This window comes from Beta vulgaris, chromosome 4 (assembly GCF_026745355.1).
Source record: "Beta vulgaris subsp. vulgaris cultivar EL10 chromosome 4, EL10.2, whole genome shotgun sequence".
NCBI classification, from domain to species: Eukaryota; Viridiplantae; Streptophyta; class Magnoliopsida; order Caryophyllales; family Amaranthaceae; genus Beta; species Beta vulgaris.
Window position 1 is genome coordinate 1,338,852 of NC_079205.1, and position 21,656 is coordinate 1,360,507.

General features: G+C 31.6%; 2 protein-coding genes across 2 annotated transcripts; one reads left to right on the top strand and one right to left on the bottom strand.

Moving 5' to 3' along the window:
* Positions 1 to 2,819: 2,819 nt before the first annotated feature.
* On the bottom strand, positions 2,820 to 8,138 carry LOC104891817 (probable beta-1,4-xylosyltransferase IRX10L). The gene is made up of 5 exons (XM_010677573.4): positions 7,925 to 8,138; positions 7,640 to 7,776; positions 4,238 to 4,626; positions 3,832 to 4,073; positions 2,820 to 3,690 (listed from the first exon to the last, which is right to left on the bottom strand). The coding sequence occupies exons 1-5, from the start codon at positions 8,083 to 8,085 to the stop codon at positions 3,177 to 3,179; spliced, it is 1,443 nt and encodes a 480-aa protein (XP_010675875.1). The 5' UTR covers positions 8,086 to 8,138; the 3' UTR covers positions 2,820 to 3,176.
* An 8,643-nt stretch (positions 8,139 to 16,781) lies between these two features.
* On the top strand, positions 16,782 to 20,631 carry LOC104891816 (probable serine/threonine-protein kinase WNK11). The gene is made up of 3 exons (XM_010677572.4): positions 16,782 to 17,137; positions 18,298 to 18,813; positions 19,823 to 20,631. Exons 1-3 carry the CDS (start codon positions 17,027 to 17,029, stop codon positions 20,210 to 20,212), a joined length of 1,017 nt encoding a protein of 338 aa, XP_010675874.2. The 5' UTR covers positions 16,782 to 17,026; the 3' UTR covers positions 20,213 to 20,631.
* Positions 20,632 to 21,656: the final 1,025 nt, after the last annotated feature.

Consider the following 21,656-nt stretch of genomic DNA (forward strand, 5'->3'; position numbering starts at 1 on the left):
TATAATTGACTAGGAAGTTGGAACTCAATGAAAAGTTGTTACTACTATTTCGCAAGGAAAATCATTATTGAGAATCATGCGACAAAAGCTCAACCTATGTGAGTTTCACCACAATGGTCAATCACATCATCAAGATTTTTTAATAAAATATCCGAATTAGACACTTGAATGTATGAGTTTTTTATAGAAAATCTTTTACTCGTGTTCAGAAAATGTATATGGTAGCTTACTAGCTTATGCTTAATTACTTTAAGCGTATTTCTCTCTTTAGTTCCAAGTTTTTTTTGCTAGTTGGTACATTACTAACTATGTCACGGAGTTTGATTTTTGAGAGAGGTGGTTGTGGGTTTGTGGCACGGGGTCCAATTCCAAAGAAAACATAGGGAGAAAAAATCGTCAAAATAAAACATAATTGTCGAAGAAAAAAAGGTATACATGAATATTTAATATAGGATGTAATAGAGATGTACCAAGTAAATTGCGACAAAGGGAGTATGTTATAAAGTTTCCTAAATTAATTGGTTACCTACATCATTAGAAAAACGTATTATATGTTTTCTATTATAAAAATTATGTGTTTTCCTCATATTTCTAGTTAGATATCGTATTCTCGATAATCCCATAAGTAAAAGACATGTTATCTATATAATGATATAATCCAATCTTATTTTCTTTCTTTTTGGTATTATGTATCCTTTTTCGATTTGATATCCTACTTCCCTTTCCTTTTCCATATGTTTTACTGCAATTTTATTCCAAGTTAAAAAGTGGAAAAGGAAAGAAAGAAAGTGAAAGGCTCAAAGGTTTGGTGGTCATGGTCTTTACTCTTTACCAGATTTCAAGAGCAATAGAAAAGAGAGAAAATATGGGTAGGGTAAACAGTAAAAAGAGCCAAGAATCCAATAGTAAAACATTTGGAAAGAAGGGTCACAAACTGAAAATTTAATTATCCAATCATATATTTTTATATATAAATTTACTGAGAAATCAACATTTAACATTTCTTTCAAATGTCAATTCTCCTTTTAAAATTAAGAAAACCTCACATATCTGTAAATCATACGGGATACATGTAATAAAAACTTAATATATACACGCTATGCGTGTGAAGTCATTATCCTTTTTTTTTTTACATCGGCAAATCATACAACTAAAATAAACACAAATTATTATCAAAGTTAAATTAATTGTATAATTTCATCTAGTAATAATTTGTAATAAAAATCACGTTTAAGTTTTAAAGACTGATGACTATATATTTTTATTTATTTAAAGATGATTAATAACCGTATTTGCGATTTCTATGTTTAATGGTTGAAGAAGTAGCAAACTAATATGATATATTTCTTGGTCGAGTTTTGTTGTTGTTACGATTACGATTTTGATACATAGGGATACACGGACCGATCCGACCGCGGACCGCGGGCCCAAAACCAGTCCATTTTCAGTTAATCACATCTAGGGCATATATATTCTATACCATCTTAAAAAGTAACAACCAAGTGTGTACCTCATAATTCCTAGGTTCACCTATAAAACAAAGATATTTTGGCTCTTAATGCATTGTTTCTAATGAGGAAAATTGAACCATTCAACTTTTTCGCAATATTCATAGTCTAGCACTCTAGCTTCCTCTTATGCTTACTGTTCTGTGACTAAGGTAGATAGGGCTTTAGTTCATCCAGCCCATATATTGGCAACCAGGGCTCGGAAGAACTTCTTGTTTTCCTTGTAGTTTCTTTTTTGTTATCCATTGCCAAAAAACAAAAAAAAAAAAACATTGAAATCCTTAGTAGCTTGTGCTTTGCCTTCAAACATAGGACATTACGTCCTGTAGTCGCTTAACCTGCTTTTCAATATAGGTCCTGTTTGGCATTAGTGTTTTAAGTAGTGGGTAGAGATTGGATAAGATCAAAACACTACTTGGAAATTTTTTAATATATAAAATTTTGCAGTACCATCCTACTGATAATAACGTGCCTTTTAATATATTAGTATAGATTAATCACTTCTATTTCCCAAAAGTTTTATACCTTCACAATATTTATACAAATTAAGAGAAAGTGTATAGTAAATAAGGTTTGTCAAAATTAGAATAAAGCAAAAGTGTGCACAACTTTTGAAACTGGACTAGATTAAAAAAAACATCAACTTTCAAGAAATGGAGGTACGGATTATATTATGCAATTTGTAGCATATTCGGCTTGATCCAATAGTGAAGGCTAGTTGACAAAGCTGACCTTAAGGTCCCAACTAGTGTTTCCACTAGGGCATATGAGGATTTACCATTTTCCTTTACCCTCTTTCCTTCCTCGTACACTAAGACTCATATACTTGACAACCCACAACTATTGGCTGATCAAGCAGACGATCCACCACATTACCTTCTAATGTTAATGATATCGAGTATGTAATTAGACTGTGTAATTCTAACATTGGGCATGCTTGGATTGAGGGTAATGTATTACTAGGATAACAAAGTCGAACTTAAGAAAATGAATGAGAATATAAAAGAAAAATGAGATAGTAGTGATGTGGTTGCAAGTGGATTAAGAAGTGATGATGTGTTAAAAGTTAAAAAAAAAAAAAAGGAAATTATTAACCTCATTTTGGGGAAATAGTTACATTAGGGGAAGGTGGATAACTATTATCCCCAAATGAGAGTAATAATTTCCCTTCTTATACCTCCCATCAAACCGTTACCATATAATCAACATGCAAATATATCATCACTTTCTCATTTTTCCTTAGATTCACATTCATTTTCTTATTTTTGACTTTTATTACCCTAATAATACATTACCTTCAATCCAAACATGCCGTACGAATAATCGAAACTCAATTTATAGGGCAACAAGCAGCCAATCAGGCTATTAAGTGTAAATACATTACATTACACCATCATACCGAAAACTAATGTTTTACACTGCAAATGGAGCTCGATAAGATTTAGATCTGTGAAACAAATATCACTTTCCTTGAGATAAAAACATCAATGCTGCAAAATTACACAACGCTCTAATTTCGTATTGGCAAAAAAAAAAAAAAAAAAGTTGACAATTTTACACTAAATGAATGAGTATATCATTTACAACAGCAACAAATGCCCACCTCTAGAAGTATTATCTTCATGGGAAAAAATGTTGAGCCACCTTAAGCTTTCTATCAAGAACCTTCTACCAAGGCTTAAGGTCACCCACAGGTCCTGCAGTCCAGTTCAGGACCTTCTCCCCGGGTTTCAGGAAAACGTTTCGGTTGTGTGGCAATTTACGTGCAAGTCCATTCAATATTTGATGAAAAGCATCACCAGGTTGAGCAGGAGTAGGGAACAGCATAGCTTGTTTAACTGAAGGGTTAGCAAGTAACCTTTGTTTCCTCAAGATGACTTCAGGAGGGATTGAAGTAAGTATTGTATCCAAATTCGGCACATCCTTTTCATCCACAAACAACCCAATTTCTTCCCATGGAATGGCATCTGCAAATGGAAGAACGATATCATCTGCGATAATGACAGGAATGCACCCAAATATAACAGCTTCAACCAATCTTGGACTCCAAGGTGCCCAGCCAAGAGGGCATAAGCAAAAAACAGCTCTTTGCATATCCTCGTAGTATGTTGTTGGATGCTCTGTTGAGATGTCAAAAAGCGGGTTGTCCTTGAAGTTTTCCCAAACAGCTGCTCTTGCACCTCTGTATGTTGGAAAAGTAAAATTTAATCAGCATAAGTTGTTCTCAAGTCCACTAGAGCTTAACCAGAAAAACTTTCTTCTCCAACTTTCTTATTATCTTCTATGAGAGAGAGAAAGAGAGAGAGAGAGAGAGAGAGCAAACCTTGCATAGTAACCTCCTTCGGGGTCATTTCCGACATCATAAAAGAGACCTCGGAAGTAAACAAAGATGGAGCGAGGTGTATCTGGAGGGATTAAATGAGCTTGCATTTTCTGTGGAGGAGCATATGGAGGAATGGTAATTGCTCCCTCCTTCAGGCATACATGATTCCGCTGACCAAAAGTCTGAACCAAAGTAGCACGTTGGAGCAAAGGAAGAATGCCTCTTTCGATAGCTTTTTCTTCCTGCACAATCAAGATATGACGTCAAAAAAATGGGGGAAGTAAAAAAGATAAGACAAGCTTGTAAGAATTTTGTTCCCTTCTGAAACATTTCTACAGACCCTTTATTGATTTGATTCAACTGTTACTTTCTGAGGCGGTAGAAAAACGTTCAATACTTTACTCACCTGGTAATGGAAGCAAGCCCCAAAGTCATGAGGTACCACAAAAAAATGATCTGCTCCTTCTGTCCTATTCCAATAAGGCCAGTTTGACGAAATAAGCTGTACAGCACTTCTCATCATGCGTGGGGATTTAAAAGGCAACGGAAGGCCATTTGGTGTCAAATCACAAGTGCTATACACTGGGGTGTAAAACCAATCAGCTTCTTCAGGATTAAGGGTTCGGACCGGGCTAGCAAGAAGAAACCGGTGCATAAATATCTCTGCTGCAAACATGTGGGTAAGACATCTTGGATCTTTCTGTAAAATCTTTTTGTTGTATTTGCTTGGAAGCTCATAAACAAAAACCTTCAATCTTCCAACAGGGTTATCTTCCAGGACATCACCAGCACTACCTGAGATATGAAGTATTGTCAAGACCAATCAGCAAGGCTTTAAGGAGGAGTTCCTTCTTTGTGTAATCGCTGAAAAATCTAGAATAACGGATATACTTCCAATAATTTACCAAATCTAAACTTATAACAGCAATGTTCAACAAACTTGGACTAGTAAAAGACTAAAAGCCAGTCAGGCTCTAATAAGTAAGAACTTCCTCCTTAAATCCTAGATTGATGCTAAAAAAAAGCCAAGAGGAACTTTTGCTTGCATTTTTTGGCCTACGTATTAGGGATCGTTTATTATCAAGATTATGCAAGATGATACAAAAAATAAATTAAGCCTGTCAAAATTTCCCCCTGTATCAACCCAAGAATGGTGGACCTAGACATTCTGGCTAAAATTCCCGGAACCTGATTTTATCTGAATCAGAACAACCAACACAATCTTGACCATATCCAACCTGGTCCATTAAAACCTGACCGATCCGAGAATCGCCATACATATTAGTAGTAAAACAAGATTATGAGTAGTATACTGCATTAAAAAAGAAAAATACTAGCGTTCAGCTATTGCTATTCTGGATTCAAATGGTTTTGGTTGGAATAGGTATCATCCGTAGCAAAATTCACAATTCCTTCGTCATATTGTTTTATCTTGCTACACAAGTGGATCCAGCAAGGAGCAATCTAATCGTGACACTGAATAAGAGTGTTCATTTTTACCCTTACCAATTGTGTGACACGAGCTAGGTTGCTCAAACTTGGATACATTTCCAACTCGGCTTTTTAATGGAGAAAAAAATAATGATTTTTGGTCCAAAAATGAGGGGTTGGGGTATCATTTCCATATCAGAGTATCGAGGATCTCATAACAGCTACATAAGGTAAAATGAAGAATTTGAGTAACATGAAACACAAATGAGTAATTGTTCTACTTATTGAAAATCAGAAACTATGTGATAAGTTCATGAGACATTGATATTACATTTCACTTTTTATTACTTTTTTTCTTTTTTGACACACTTTTTATTACTTAGTTCCACAAAGACCCACCAATTCTTTTGGGAACACGATTTTCGGAGAAATGTTATGATTAGGTTTTGTTGAGAAAATATATGAAAATTAAATATTTGTGGGCAATTGTTTTTTTTTAAAAAAAAATGAGTATGTAATTGGGTTTATGAGAGAAAAGAATGAAAATTGATTTAGAAAGGTCATAGAAATAATATGATAATGAGTCAATGAGATCCACTTCAAATAAGGAAGTGAACAAGGTATTTTAGACAAACCAAAATGGAAACATGGGTAAAGCTTACAAAATGGAGTATTTTTAATAATATTACTGAAATTCTTGTTTGGCATGTTGCATCAATGATTTCTAATATGAAAAAACTATTCTATGCTTTTTAATTAACGTTGCAAAATTCCCTACTAGAATTAGCACACATAGAAAATAGTCCAGAATACCAGGTAGATATTCCTTACAAACTGTAATAACCCTAACTCAACCATGAATTGGCTAAACTAATGCATTATTTTCAGTTTAAAGCTGTAAAAAGTTGACGTTCAGATAATAGGTTATGAAAGCAATGGTAAATGCTAGATAACCCAAATTCTATGTTGACTAAAAAAGTAGCAAGCATTCTTCAAATTCGAAACCAACACATAAAATTTTCAAAAGCAACACTTTCTTTTATTCCTTTCAACTAATCGATATGGTCAATTGAATTGGCCAGTTTTTTGAAAACACACTTCATATTCCCAAAATAATAAGTCAATCAACTTGTTTTTACTACAAGTATGCAACTTCTAAACACCTCAACAACTCATCAGAACAATTTCTATTGTAAGTTTACTAGTAAGCTATCAACCATGCTCTCCATGGGAACATTGACAACATTAATAATAGTCCAATGCAGGGTAAGGATGGCTAAATAAACTACCACCAAAAATCTATAACTATAGGAGTCGTTTACAATAGATCTTTGAGACCTTGATCCAAAAAGTAACGACAGTTTTGCTGATGACAACGCATGAAAGGTGTAGCTAGATTGATAAGTCATTGCACACCATAATAAAGCATATGTACATTTCTTTCCACAAGTACACACTAACTTGTAGAATGATAAAGACAAACAGTGCAATTTGCTTGTCAGCATGGAGAATAACCAAAAGGTTTCACCCAAACATACAATTGCTTGTGACACCTAGGAAACTAAGAGATTATTGATGAAATGGAACATGTCAAACCGATGAATCTATCATAGTTTCTAAATTTTCAGTATCTAACAACTTACCACCTATTTTACATGGACTCTTCATTTCACCTCAAGAACCTGTGTCGGACCCTCACGCTTGGACATAAGAATCTTCATTATTGTAGGACAAGGATTAATCTTTGCTAGGGGCACACTCAGTTAAAATGGCTTTTTCAGTTCAATCAGCTGTGTCACTACCACATCCGTGATCTTTAACACGACTACACAAGGATTGGAGATTCTAAATAGATACTTTACATAGCATGATTTCTTCTAGGAGTTCACAAGACACTAAATTAATCAGCACAAACCTATTGGTACAATATAACACCACTTGTTATCGGAATCCATATCAAACATTTATCAAAAGAACATCAGAAGAATCTCATTAAAAAAAACCAAACGTCTTTAATTAAGCAAAACTCAACACATTCAAATCATCATAAACACATTCAAAATCAAGAATAAAACTCAATCTAATAATACAAAACAACTTATTGAAACTTTCAATTGCTCACCCAACACAGGGAAACATGAGTATTTTCAAAATCTAACATACTTATACAATAAAAACCAGAAATTGGTACTAAAAACAATCCCAAAAGAGCAAAACAATCAACCAAAATCAGAAATTCACCAAAAACAACAAAAACCCAACTTCACAGAAACCCTAAAAACAAAAAGATTATACTTCAAATCTAGTACTAATCAACACACATTTCAATCAAACAATTATACACCCAGATACTAAAATCAAAGCCAATCTATCTAACCTGAAATTCGCTCAGTTGGATGAGGCTGAGACATCCTCTTCGCATCAATACTCACCCCAGAAAACGAAATTACAGCAACCAGAAACAAACCCAACTTCCAAATCTCCATTTTTACTCTTTCTTTCTCCTCAACAAAGCTTAACAAAATCAAACTTCTGGGTTATGATAGAACCATAAAAATCAACTAAATCTCATCAAATTATTGTGTTTTTTGAAGGGAAAAAAGTGGGTATATGAAACAGAAATTGTTGGATAGAAAGTCTACTTCATACACCAGACCTTTACCTTGGAAATTGTTTGCTGGGATTGCAAGATAGTATCGTTGTCTGATGAGCTGAGATGTGCGCAGTAAATTGCAATAGCTTATAATAGTGGTCTTTTTGTGCAAGAATTTTGTTTTCAGTAAATTTGATTAGTGTAGTAGATTGGTAGATAGTCAACTTCATGTACCAATATCTTTCTTATTACAACCTGATTTTTCGCCTTTTAACTGCTGTTATCATTGTTTCCTTTCTTTTCTTACGCCGACCACCTCGCCCACGGTAAATGAGAGCAAAGATATTCCCGGGTATGTCCGTATGTGTCAATACCATGATATTTATGTAATTTTGATGATAAAAGTAATATTAAAAAATTATAAATTTTTTGTTTTTTTTTTTTTTTTTTTTGGGATTTGTTAGTTGAAATCTTATATCATATCCTAACAATATCTTATCATATCAGTTAGCTATTAAATCATATCTGAGCTACGTCTAATCATATCAAGTATCTTGTATGGGAAAAGTTTCCCCATACCGAATATGGGAGTATACTTTCTCCGGTAAATGAGTGTATATATATGAAATTTCATTTGCATGACTATCTGTTTTTTCCGACATAAAATAACTTAACTGAACTGAAATTATAATTTTATTATTATTATTATTATTATTATTATTATTATTATTATTATTATTATTTTACTTTAGTTCATCAGTTTAGTTCAATTTCTCTCAATCTAAAAGAACGGAGTGTCGGAGTCTTAATGCATTGTTTTTAATGAAGAAAACTAATTATTAGGCTCGGGCTATGCTCCTGGTAAGAAAAAAATTATTTATTAATATAATACTTTATGATAATAACACTAAATACAACTTAGTCTAGTGGTTAAGACTTTAGTATATGTACTTGAGGTATCGGGATCAAACCTTTATACTAAGCAAATTCTTAAAAAAATTATTGTACATGAATTACATGAACTAAAACTCCCTAGAGAAAACGACATGTGGCACCGGGGTAGCTAATTAGAAAAGAACAAAAGAAAGGGTTCCTAAAGATGGCAGAGATGATAGCTTGAACCAAACTTGCTGAAAATGAAATCCTTAGTGGCTTGTGCTTTGGCTTCAAACACCGGACATTATGTCCTCTAATCGCTTAACCAGCTTTATATCATACGTCATTCGTTCTTTTTAATTGCAATATTTCTTAAATTTGAAAGTTTCATATTAATTGCAACGTTTTCTTATTTGGTAATATCTTCTCTTTATCTCTCTCCTATCACATAAGTTATATCTCTCTCATGTTCACATGATTCTCTTAAAAAATGTGTCAGTAAGATATATTGCAATAATAAAAGGAAGAACAGAGAAAGTAGCCTTTAACTGTACAACAGTTAGGGTGCGTTCTGTTCAACTTAAAAAATTAAGTTTCAGGTCCAATAAGTTCAGATAAGTTGCAATAAGGTCTAATAAGTGCAATAAGTTCCAATAAGGTCTAATAAGGTCCAATAAGTTCCAATCAGGTGCAATAAGTTCCAATCAGGTGCAATAAGTTCCAATCAGGTCTAATAAGGTCCAATAAGTTCCAATCAGGTCTAATAAGGTCCAATAAGGTCCAAATAGTCAATGTTTAATAAACATTTATATTATTGTCCACTATTTTGTTATTCATAATTTCATATCACTATTAGCGGATTATGTTATTATTAGAATTTTAATTAAAGTACCACAATGATTATATAGTATTATACTTGTATTAGTGTCTATTATTTTATTTATTTATTGTATTATGTCTATTATTTTATTATTTATTTGTATTATGTCTATTATTTTATTATTCATATTACTATTAGCTGATTATGTTATTATTAGAATTTTTTATTAAAGTACCACAATGTATAGTATTATACTTGTATTATTGTCTATTATTTGATTATTCATATTGCTATTGAATAATATTATAATCATGGTCAAATAATTAAGGTTAATAATAATAATAATAATAATAATAATAATAATAATATAATAATAATAATAATAATAATTACAATATTTTGCAATTCGTCTTTAAATAACTAGAGATAACATGTTTTCGTTACTAATAACTATGAAAGATATAAATGTTATCAATTGATTGCTTCATTATCATCACTGGAGTATCTTTCTTTATCGGAGTATATTTCTTCATCTTCTACATCATCCTCTTCAATCAATACGTTTTCTTCATCAACAGCCAACCATATTTCATCTGCAATTCGCACGAGTTGAAGCTACTGTGACTTTGAACATTTTTTCCTCTTGCTTCTAGTAACATTCAAATAAATGAAAGGTGAAGAAAGCTGAAGAAATGAATGAAGGAGTTGTTGTTAGTAATAAATTGTTTAGCTTATTTTCATTGATTAGGAAAAGGAGAATCAGGCCCATAATCAAGCCCTTTACAATGAAAGTTCACTGCCTTTTGCTCAGCTTAAATTAGTAACTACTAGTATTTTATAAAATTAATTTTTTGATTTTCTACTAGTGTTTTATAAAATTAAAACAACACTATTAGATATATTAGTGATGAAAGTTATGTATAGGCAAATATATAAATAGTAATTTTTTTTGTTAAATTAATTATCATAAGAGATAATTAATAATCATTATTTTTTAAAGGACGAATTATAATAATTATTATTCCATAAAAAATTTTGAGGGGTAGTATTTCGTTAGTGGTAATATTTATGTTATTCATGGTCAATGTTTTTGTCTAATAAGGTCAAATAAATTTCAATCAGGTCCAATAAGGTCTAATAAGTTTCAATCAGGTCCAATAAGGTCTAATAAGTTTCAATCAGGGTCAATAAGTTCCAATAAGGTCTAATAGGTCAATCAGGTTCAATCAGGTCCAATAAGTTCCAATCAGGTTCAATCAGGTCCAATAAGTTGAATCAGGTCCAATCAGGTTTAATAAGTTCCAATAAGTTCAGTTCAGATAAGTTCCAATAAGTTCAGGTCCAATAAGTTGAATAGAACGCACCCTTAGGGTGCGTTCTGTTCAACTTAAAAAATTAAGTTTCAGGTCCAATAAGTTCAGATAAGTTCAGATAAGTTCAGATAAGTTCAGATAAGTTGCAATAAGGTCTAATAAGTGCAATAAGTTCCAATAAGGTCTAATAAGGTCCAATAAGTTCCAATCAGGTGCAATAAGTTCCAATCAGGTGCAATAAGTTCCAATCAGGTCTAATAAGGTCCAATAAGTTCCAATCAGGTCTAATAAAGTCCAATAAAGTCCAAATAGTCAATGTTTAATAAACATTTGTATTATTGTCCACTATTTTGTTATTCATAATTTCATATCACTATTAGCGGATTATGTTATTATTAGAATTTCATTTAAAGTACCACAATGATCATATAGTATTATACTTGTATTAGTGTCTATTATTTTATTATTTATTTGTATTATGTCTATTATTTTATTATTTATTTGTATTATGTCTATTATTTTATTATTTATTTGTATTATGTCTATTATTTTATTATTCATATTACTATTAGCTGATTATGTTATTATTAGAATTTTTTATTAAAGTACCACAATGTATAGTATTATACTTGTATTATTGTCTATTATTTGATTATTCATATTGCTATTGAATAATATTATAATCATGGTCAAATAATTAAGGTTAACAATAATAATAATAATAATAATAATAATAATAATTAATTTTTTGATTTTCTACTAGTGTTTTATAAAATTAAAACAACACTATTAGATATATTAGTGATGAAAGTTATGTATAGGCAAATATATAAATAGTAATTTTTTTGTTAAATTAATTATCATAAGAGATAATTAATAATCATTATTTTTTAAAGGACGAATTATAATAATAATTATTCCATAAAAAATTTGGAGGGGTAGTATTTCATTAGTGGTAATATTTATGTTATTCATGGTCAATGTTTTTGTCTAATAAGGTCAAATAAATTTCAATCAGGTCCAATAAGGTCTAATAAGTTTCAATCAGGTCCAATAAGGTCTAATAAGTTTCAATCAGGGTCAATAAGTTTCAATAAGGTCTAATAAGGTCAATCAGGTTCAATCAGGTCTAATAAGTTCCAATCAGGTTCAATCAGGTCCAATAAGTTGAATCAGGTCCAATCAGGTTTAATAAGTTCCAATAAGTTCAGTTCAGGTTCAATAAGTTCAGTTCAGATAAGTTCTAATAAGTTCAGGTCCAATAAGTTGAATAGAACGCACCCTTAATAGTGTCAAATATGGGTAATTAGTCACACATCATCCAGGATGAAAAGGAATAAGAATTGCATCAAGCCAGAAATTTTAGTACTTCCCTCGTTTCAAATTAGTTGTACTAGTTTCATTTTTCTCGCATGTCAATGCAAATATTTGAGGACCTATATCTCTAATTTTGTTTTTTGTAAAAATTATAAAAATTACATATCAAAACGAATTTAACAAGATCCCACATGACTATAATTTTTATTCACATATAAATTACAAACGATGGCCAAAGTAAAATTCGTAAATAGTATAAAATGTCAAAGTATCACATTTAATTTGAAACGGAAAAAGTATAAAATTGGAATTTATTACACCTACTAGATATGGAATTCAAGATAGTAACACTAGTAGTCTAGTGTCTTAACAATTAACATCATCTGCAAAGGGCCAAAGGCAGGCCCAATATAGCTCGTAACTTGTAAGCACTAACTACAAACAAAAGTACACACCCAAAAACAGTGAAGGGAATTCTAAGCATGTTCTATAGCTTTACTGCATTAATGGACCAGCATCTGGTTCAATGGCCCATCCGAATTCCGAATGCATCAGATCTTTTTTTGCATGATATCTAGGTCTAGGTTCTTAGGCTATGTTTAGTTCACCTGAAATTTTCTGATCTGAACTTATCTGATCTGATCTGAATTTATTTTTTCTGATCTGATTTGATCTGATCTGATAACAAGATCTTATCATTTAGATTTTTCTCAATATATAAGAAAAAATATAGTCATGTGGGGTCTTGTTTGATTTGTTTCAATAAGTACTTTATTAATATTCAATTATTATAATTTTTACTAATATGTAATGAAAGATATAGTGATTTTTAAATATAAGCATGATCTGAACATTTCTGATCTGAACTTATTTTTTCTGATCTGATCTGATCTGATCTGATTAGATCTGAAATAAGCAAAAATAAGGTGAACTGAACATAGCCTTAGTACTACGAACCTCCGTATCTGAATAAGTGATACATTTTTTTCAAAAAGGTCTTTAAAATGAAAAAAAAAAGTGTGTCACTTATTTAAATACGGAGGAAGTATATTCTAAAATGGCTTTTCTTCTATTAATAATAATAAAAAAAAGGCTAGGCTATTTAATAATCCATTATATAGACTTGTCAATAATATTAATTTTATTATGGCATCGGTAAACAATAAGACTGGTAATATGTTCACCAATAGTAAGAAAGATTCAAAAGTATTGCTATAGAAGCCAATGCTTGTTCTCTCTATTATCCATTTCATAGTCCATCATCTAATTTAAATACGTAGAAGGTAACATTTTTGTATAAAAAAGAAAAATTGATTGTAATAATCTCAATTTTTAGTTTTTACCCATTCGCTTTTATTAATCCCAACTATAAGTTATTATCTAACAATACAAACTTTTATATGTATTGTCTAACAAGTAACGTTTGAGATTTATAGGTAGCGGTCTAGCGAATAAACACTATATAAAAGGATAAGGTAGAATTGTTAACCAATATATAATTAATATCTCGCAAATATATTATACTACAAATTCCACAAGCATTTTAGTTTAAGAAAGGCGATATAATTTTTTTGAGATTTGGATATTATCTTGAATATATACTAAATCCGTCCCTAAATAGAGTGCCCATTTCTTTTGGACACATGTATTAAGAACAAAATCATGTGTATGTATGACTTTATTTGTATTAAATCATAATTAAATATAGAAGTTGGTACACTTTTTATAAATTATTTATTAAGGAGAGAGAATGTGGGCCATATGAAAAAGTGGGTGATATTGTAAAAGTTGAAAGCAAAATAATAATTTAATTAGTGGACCCATTCCAAATAAGGCAATTGGAAATTTATTTGGGACAAACAAAACTGGAAAAATCGGCACTCTATTAGGGACGGAAGAGTACATTTCTTTGAGTAGCTTAAGTCGTATACTCCTTTTTTCTATGTAAATTATTTGAAAAATAAATATTGAACTAACTAAAAAAAATTTGCAGCTCATTTCATATTTGGATAAATGTCATTTATTTTCTATTTCAACAACTATTTTTGACAAATACTTCTACTTAAACAACTATTTTAAACGCTAATCGCTAACAACTACTAGTAGACAACTAGCAATTATCTTCAACAGTTACAACTATCGCAACAGCTAACAGCTACTAGAACCGCTAGTTTTGTTGAACAAGCTCTAGAAAAAGGCTCATATTTTCTCAAAAGACCCCATTTTGATAATAATCGAGATATCAGATATCTAAAATCCGAAAAACAATATCTAAAACTTCCGATTGAATTCGAAACCAATTTCATCGTACACCCATTTTGACATCCTTAGGGTTAGGGATGGAAATGGATCGGATTCGGGGTGGGTGGAACATCACCCGCATCCACCACCCGCATTTGTTTACTCCACCCGCATCCATCCATCCATCATCCATCGGGTGAAACGGGTGGGTCGGGTGCTAAACGGGTGATGATATTTAGTATATTTTTAAAAGAAATTAGTGAAATAATATAAAATAATTATATCAAAAACATAAAATATAAGTAATTTACATGTAAAATTTAGTAATTGGGTAATGAGTTGGATGTTAAACGGGTGATGAATCGGGTGGCGGATGAAAAAATTCTCACCCACCACCCACTTTCCATCCATTTAAATTCGGGTTTTCATCCATTTAAAATACCGGGTTAAGCGGGTGATGGATGATCCATCACCCATTTCCATCCTTACTTAGGGTAAAAAAAATATTTTTGTAAAATGACTCATTTTGGACATGAAAAGCGATCTTTTAATTTTTTACTTAAAAAGTGACCCTGTTAGACTAAGTTAAATGGCTTATAACAATTTTAATTTAATATACACCCAAATATACGTAAGATTATCATTATAATTGTGTTTAGGAATGACAACGGGTCGGATTTGGACCGGATTATGCATAATTCGACTCCGACCCTACAGAAAGTCGGATTTTAAATCTGAGTCCGACTCCGACATCCGACTTTGAAAATCCAAATCCGACCAGACTTAAAATCCGAACATCCGACTCCGAGATCCGGCCCGACTTAAAATCCGGACATCCGACTTAAAATCCGAATATCCGACTTCGAACCTGATCCGACTTACTTTTCTTCCAATTTTTTATAATAGAATAGTCTTCTATAATACAATAATTTAATCATTACAATTCATTCTAATCATCATATGGAAATCATATATAGTACAAATAATCTAATTATTACTATTATTTTTAACAATCATTTTTTCTATGGGAAAATCCTATATAATATAATTGGCTGGAAGTCGAAGTCAGATTATACATAAATAATACATTACATAAATACGAAAAAAGGATTGATTGACCCAAAGTCGGAGTCGGAGTCGGATGTCGGATTATTTTATGAGATCCGACTCCGACCCTCCTCTGACTCAGAGTCGGATTTTTTAAACGGAGTCGGATTACTTTTTTGTCGGAGTCAACTCGGATTTTTTCCTTCGGATCGGAGCGGACTAGGGTCGGATTCGGATTGGATTGCCATCCCTAATTGTGTTGGTGCAAAATCAGTTAGTTGACTTTGCAAACAAGTCAATGCACACCCAGTAATTTGATACTGAATATCTTAGGAGGCTTAGCCCATGAGGGTTACCGGTTTTAATTAGATAAATTCTTGCTAATGTACTTGTTGCAATTTATTTTAGGATTAAACTACAAAGCTTAATAAAGTCAGGCGAAATGCAATGAATAGAGCAAGCAATAACTAATCTATTAATTAAAGCACAACATTCCCATACATGCCACAAACTTTAAGAAAGAATTTTACAACACATAGGAGGATAAGCCATGCTGGACAACTAAAGGGAAGACACGAAGGTGATTACCTCCAAGGTTCATTGCTTCAATCGGAGAATTACAGAACCCGTCGCCAGAACATATTCTACACCTAAGGAACTAAACTATAACTCCATAAGGGGGTTGGCTAAGCTAAGGCTACACTACACTAAGAAAAGTGTAATTGCAAGTTGTTGTGTGTGTTTGTTGTCGTTTGCTTGATGACCATTGTTCTATTTATAGAGAAACATTGTGTGTGACTTTCATACTTGCTTGAAGGGAAAACATTTGAATCATCTTTTATTCAAATCTCAACCATATTATGACGTTGAATAACCGTAGCCTTGCACGTTCTTCTTTACGTGGATTTGTCTAATAATTGTTCTTTAACCGCCCACACGTTCATCATTATTGACTTTCTTCTCATGATGGTCTTGATCGTATCCTCTCTTGACTTTGACTTGTATTGACTTTATCCAATGGGATTTATGCTCTTGTTAGGCCTTTATATTAGGACGAAATTAAACCTTTTGATGTCTAATACAATGTACCATAATAAATACTGCTCGACATCTAAAAATGATGGTGACAAATTAGATCATATATTAATATATAAATATTCAAATTTCAAATACTTTTCTTTGCGCAGTAAAAAATTTGGGATTGAATTTCTTAATCCACCCCTTGAGTCATCTAGGAGCTCCTCTTCATTTAAACAGCCCAAAATCCAAAGTAACTATCAATAGTTCAATACCGTGAATCCGTGATAACATAAAATACAAATAATAACAAAAATGAAGATTATCATGTAATATATACCTTGTATAGGAATATTATTTCCATATAAACCACTACATTATTCATTATTTCTCCATTTCTCTTCCCTTTTATTTCCTTGAGATAAAAAAAAAAGTATTACTATATCCAAGATAAACTACTTTACCTAACCCTTAAATTTAAAGTCTCCTAATCTTTATATATAACTAATTTTCCAAGAGTCCTATATATATATATAATATATGGGCATAATTTCTTGCTATGAGTTTTTCTCTCTCTTCAAATTGTGCTGCTTTCTCTCTCCTCCTCGCCGCTGCAAACACTCTCTCCCTCCTCCTACAGAGTCTAACAAGGTAAATTTTTGGCTAATTAATATGCTTAGCTTGTTAATTATTAATTAGTGTTTTGGTGCAACACTAACTTATTACAAATAACACCAAAGAAAAAGATTAAGTTTTTCTGTATATTCTTGTGTTTGAGAAAACATTGATTGATAATATGTTTATAATAATACTCCATGTAGTTCTTTACTTGCTTTTGTATGATCTATAAACTCTACGTCTGATTTTGATTTTTGACATGCCCATGTATTGGTTTTCTAAAGTTTGACCTTTTTTTTTTTTACCTTGTAATGGTTTAGTATATGAAAGATCGTCTCTTTTAATAATTTTTTTTGTTAGGGTAAACGTCATAATTTGTTGAGATTTTATTTTATTATATTCAAATTTTTTATGCAAAATAATGATGAAAAATATATATAGGTTTTTATATTTTCCAATTTATTTATTTTTTCTTAATATATGAAAGTGTAAATATATGGTGGGTTGGTGCTTAGATGATATAATTAGGGTAAAATTTATAATCTGTTGAGATTTTATTTTATTAACTTTAAATTTGTTATGCAAAATAATGGTGAAAAATATATATAGGTTTTTATATTTTCTAATTTATTTATTTTTTCTTAATATATGAAAGTGTAAATATATGGTGGGTTGGTGCTTAGATGATATAATTAGGGTAAAAGTCATAATTTGTTGAGATTTTTCTATTATATTCAAATTTGTTATGCAAAATGATAATAATATATGTATAGGTTTATATTTTTTTAAAAAAAATTGTGAGCATAGATTATTCAAAAGGAGTGAAATTGAAATTCATATACAAAGTGACCCATCAAGTTGTTTGAAGCGCAATCTAGAGTTGCCTTTAATTATTTCATGTCTAGCATCATGCCATCACCATTACTAATTCTCTTTTGTGCTGTAGGAAAAGTCATCCTTCATTTGAATAATATATTGATATAGATGTTATTGTCTTTACCCTTTATTTATTTCCGTAGTAGGTGGAATATACGAGCTCTTAAGGATTCTTTAGGTTTATTTGTTTGTTTTAGTTTAGGTTATATTAGCATTAGATTGTACTTCCTCTTTTAATTAATGTATGATTTCTCGATGTCTGAAAAAAAATCATGCAATATAAAATTTAATACAAAGAATAACAATGTCAATTACAGATGACGATTGAAACAGTAGATTCAGATCCACCTGATACTGATACTGACTCGGAGCCATTTGTGGAGGTAGATCCCACGGGAAGGTACGGTCGTTACGACGAGCTCCTAGGGGCGGGTGCCGTAAAAAAAGTGTATAGGGCATTTGATCAAGAAGAAGGCATAGAGGTGGCATGGAACCAAGTTAAGCTGAAACAATTTTTGGGTGATGAGTCTATGATAGACAGGTTATTTTCTGAGGTGAGGCTATTAAGGAGTTTGAAGAACAAAAATATAATTGCCTTGTATAGTGTTTGGGAGGATAAGACACATAATACACTAAACTTCATAACTGAAGTTTGTACCTCTGGAAATTTAAGGGAGTATAGGAAGAAACACAAACATGTTTCTTTAAGGGCATTGAAGAAATGGTCTAAGCAAATTTTGAAAGGGTTGGAATATTTGCATACTCATGAACCTTGTATTATACATCGGGACCTCAATTGCAGCAATCTTTTTGTCAATGGTAACATTGGTCAGGTAACAATCTTTGCCTTTTTTTTTCTAGCTTCCTCGCTCTTATGTTATTTTCCTCTTTCCTGTGATATTAAAATATGTTGCTCGTAATTGACTGTATAAATAGATGTCATCTAATTTAGAGCTTGCTCTTCGGCATTAAACTGAACTAAATAGTGATATGTGAGAGTAAAAGTATTGTCCAGAATTGAACTGAACTGAAAATAAGCTTGGAATAACAAGCCCTTAGTTGGTAAAATCTTATTAGTCGCTCATTTACACCAAAGAAACAAATTAAAAAAGAACTATATAAGTGTTACATGCCAATTTTTGTGGTACGAGATGGACAATAGTCACTAGTATCTATAATTATGTCATAGTTGAGGTTAGAGACGAGGTAGTGCTGAATGTGAAATAATAAAATTATATTAAAGTAGGATAAGATTTTATTGCATTGTGATATTTAGGGCAAAAATCTTGCTACAGTGTGGATGCTCATGAACTTTCCTTGTATAATTGATTATATTGCTAGTTAAATTGGTATGTGATTTCCACAAGTTGATATTGCATTATTTATAATTTTCTTTTTTTGGTACATATTACATAATCTTCTTGTTAAAGTTGAGGATATTATCATATTTCAACCTCTATCTATCTTTAGTTTATGTCTCCTTTTTTTAAAAATTAGATAGAAATAGGATTATATCATTCAAAATAATTACGAACTTGTTCTTTCATTATGTTGTTAGACTTTACCATCTCATTATACATTTATAGAGAATAAATAAATCAATCATGCATGTAGAAGGTTCATCCTACACTCGGGTATAATTTTACATGTAGGTGTAGGATGAATTGGAATTGGAATTGGAATATAAGAAGTTTATGTGCGAGATTATATGTGATTTAACTAGACATGTTATCAAATACGTACGTGTTTCAATTAATTATTATGTTTAGACTATAATTTTCAAGTTCGATTACTGCTACCCACCTATTGTATATTCACTTGGTAAGAGTGGTATTGCAATAGGTCAAGATTGGTGATTTGGGTCTAGCAGCAATAGTAGGAAAGAGTCATATTGCACATTCCATCTTGGGTACACCAGAATTCATGGCGCCGGAGCTTTATGAAGAGGACTACACCGAGATGGTCGATATCTACTCATTTGGGATGTGCCTAATTGAATTGGTAACTATGGAAATTCCTTATAGTGAATGTAATAATGTGGCTAGAATTTATAAGAAGGTAACGTCTGGGTTAAGACCACAGGCCTTTAACAAGGTCAAGGATTTAGAGGTGAAGACATTTATAGAGAAGTGCCTAGCTCGACCGAGGGCAAGGCCCTCAGCGACAGAGCTCCTCGCGGATCCTTTCTTTGATGAAATTATTGATGATGACGAAAATGATGAAGAAGCGTAGTGTGTGTTTGGATCAACTGGTAAAGAGTTGTTCTAACTAAAGTGTAGTGTGCAGTGTGCTCGAGCCCGCTGACGTTTCAGACCCTAATTTGGAAATTTCAAAGTTTGGTAGGCTTTGAATTAACGGGTGGTTATTAAAAAAATTGTTGAAGGAGAACATGGATTTAAGTCTTGCGTGGAATTTTAGGAGTTAGTTGAGCCTCCAAATTTTATTTTTTTTATGAATTGTATTGGCAAGTTATGTAATATTTGTTTGATCCAAGTTCTTGTATACAGAGAAAAAGGGTTTTTCTAAAGGTGGGTAATAAATGGTTTGTTAGATTTTGCAAGGGGTGGTGCAAGAAAATATATCTCTGGAATTGCTAATTGTAAATAGAATTTACCAGAGATTATTTGAATGATATTTTCTTGTGTGTGAAACTATGGATATTGTACTATATTTGATGTATACTTCAGTTTCATTTTAATCTGCACACTTACACTTTTAATGCATGTCAATGCAAAACTTTGACATATATCTTTGGTTTTGTATTTGTAAAAATTATAAAAAGTACATATTAATAAAATACATACTAAGACGAATTTAACAAGATCTCACATGACTTTGTTTTTATTCACGTATAAATCACAAACGAGGGTCAAATTGCAATTTGTGAATAGTGTAAAATGTCGAAGTAATGAAACGAAGGGAGTACTTAATTAACGTGGAAATGTGTTGCACATCATGTTTGAACTTTGATGGGAACACAATGTACTTGGTGTTTACTTAATACTTAATACTACCCTAAATAATATTATTATTCCGTTGATTTAGGAATAAAACAACTTCTAGTGTATTAGGTGAAGAAGTCAAGTCAAAGCTAAGAAATAATATAGAAAGTCATTATTACAAAGTCTCATGATGCTAAAATTCTAACAGAAACTTACCAGGGCAAAATTGCATAATCACAGCTCATTATCATTAATTTGATATTCTTATTAGCACAAATAAGACCTTTATACACGTCTTCTCTCTTAACACATTCATATCCATGACTAATATATTTGTATCAATGTCTTGTGTTCATACTCATTATACGAATATTTTTATCTCAAACATGTGTGCTTTTGCATATAATTCTCCATTGACATTGCTTAATATCACAAGGATTGGTAATGAGTGGAATGAAAATTTTGTGAAAGAAATGTCTTTTAGGGTTAAACGAGTATTACGATGAAAACTTTTCCTCCCAAAATTACATTATATTTAGAGGGTGTAAGATGTTATACTATTAACTTACTATTTAACATGCGTAATGACATACACTTCAATAAAAATGACGTGGACTATATACATATAATGACATGATCAAGGATGTCTTGGCCTAGTGGTTAAGATTGAGGTGCTGTGAACTGTAGGTCACAGGTTCGAATCCCCCTTCCCCTTCATTGTACTTTCTACTGCC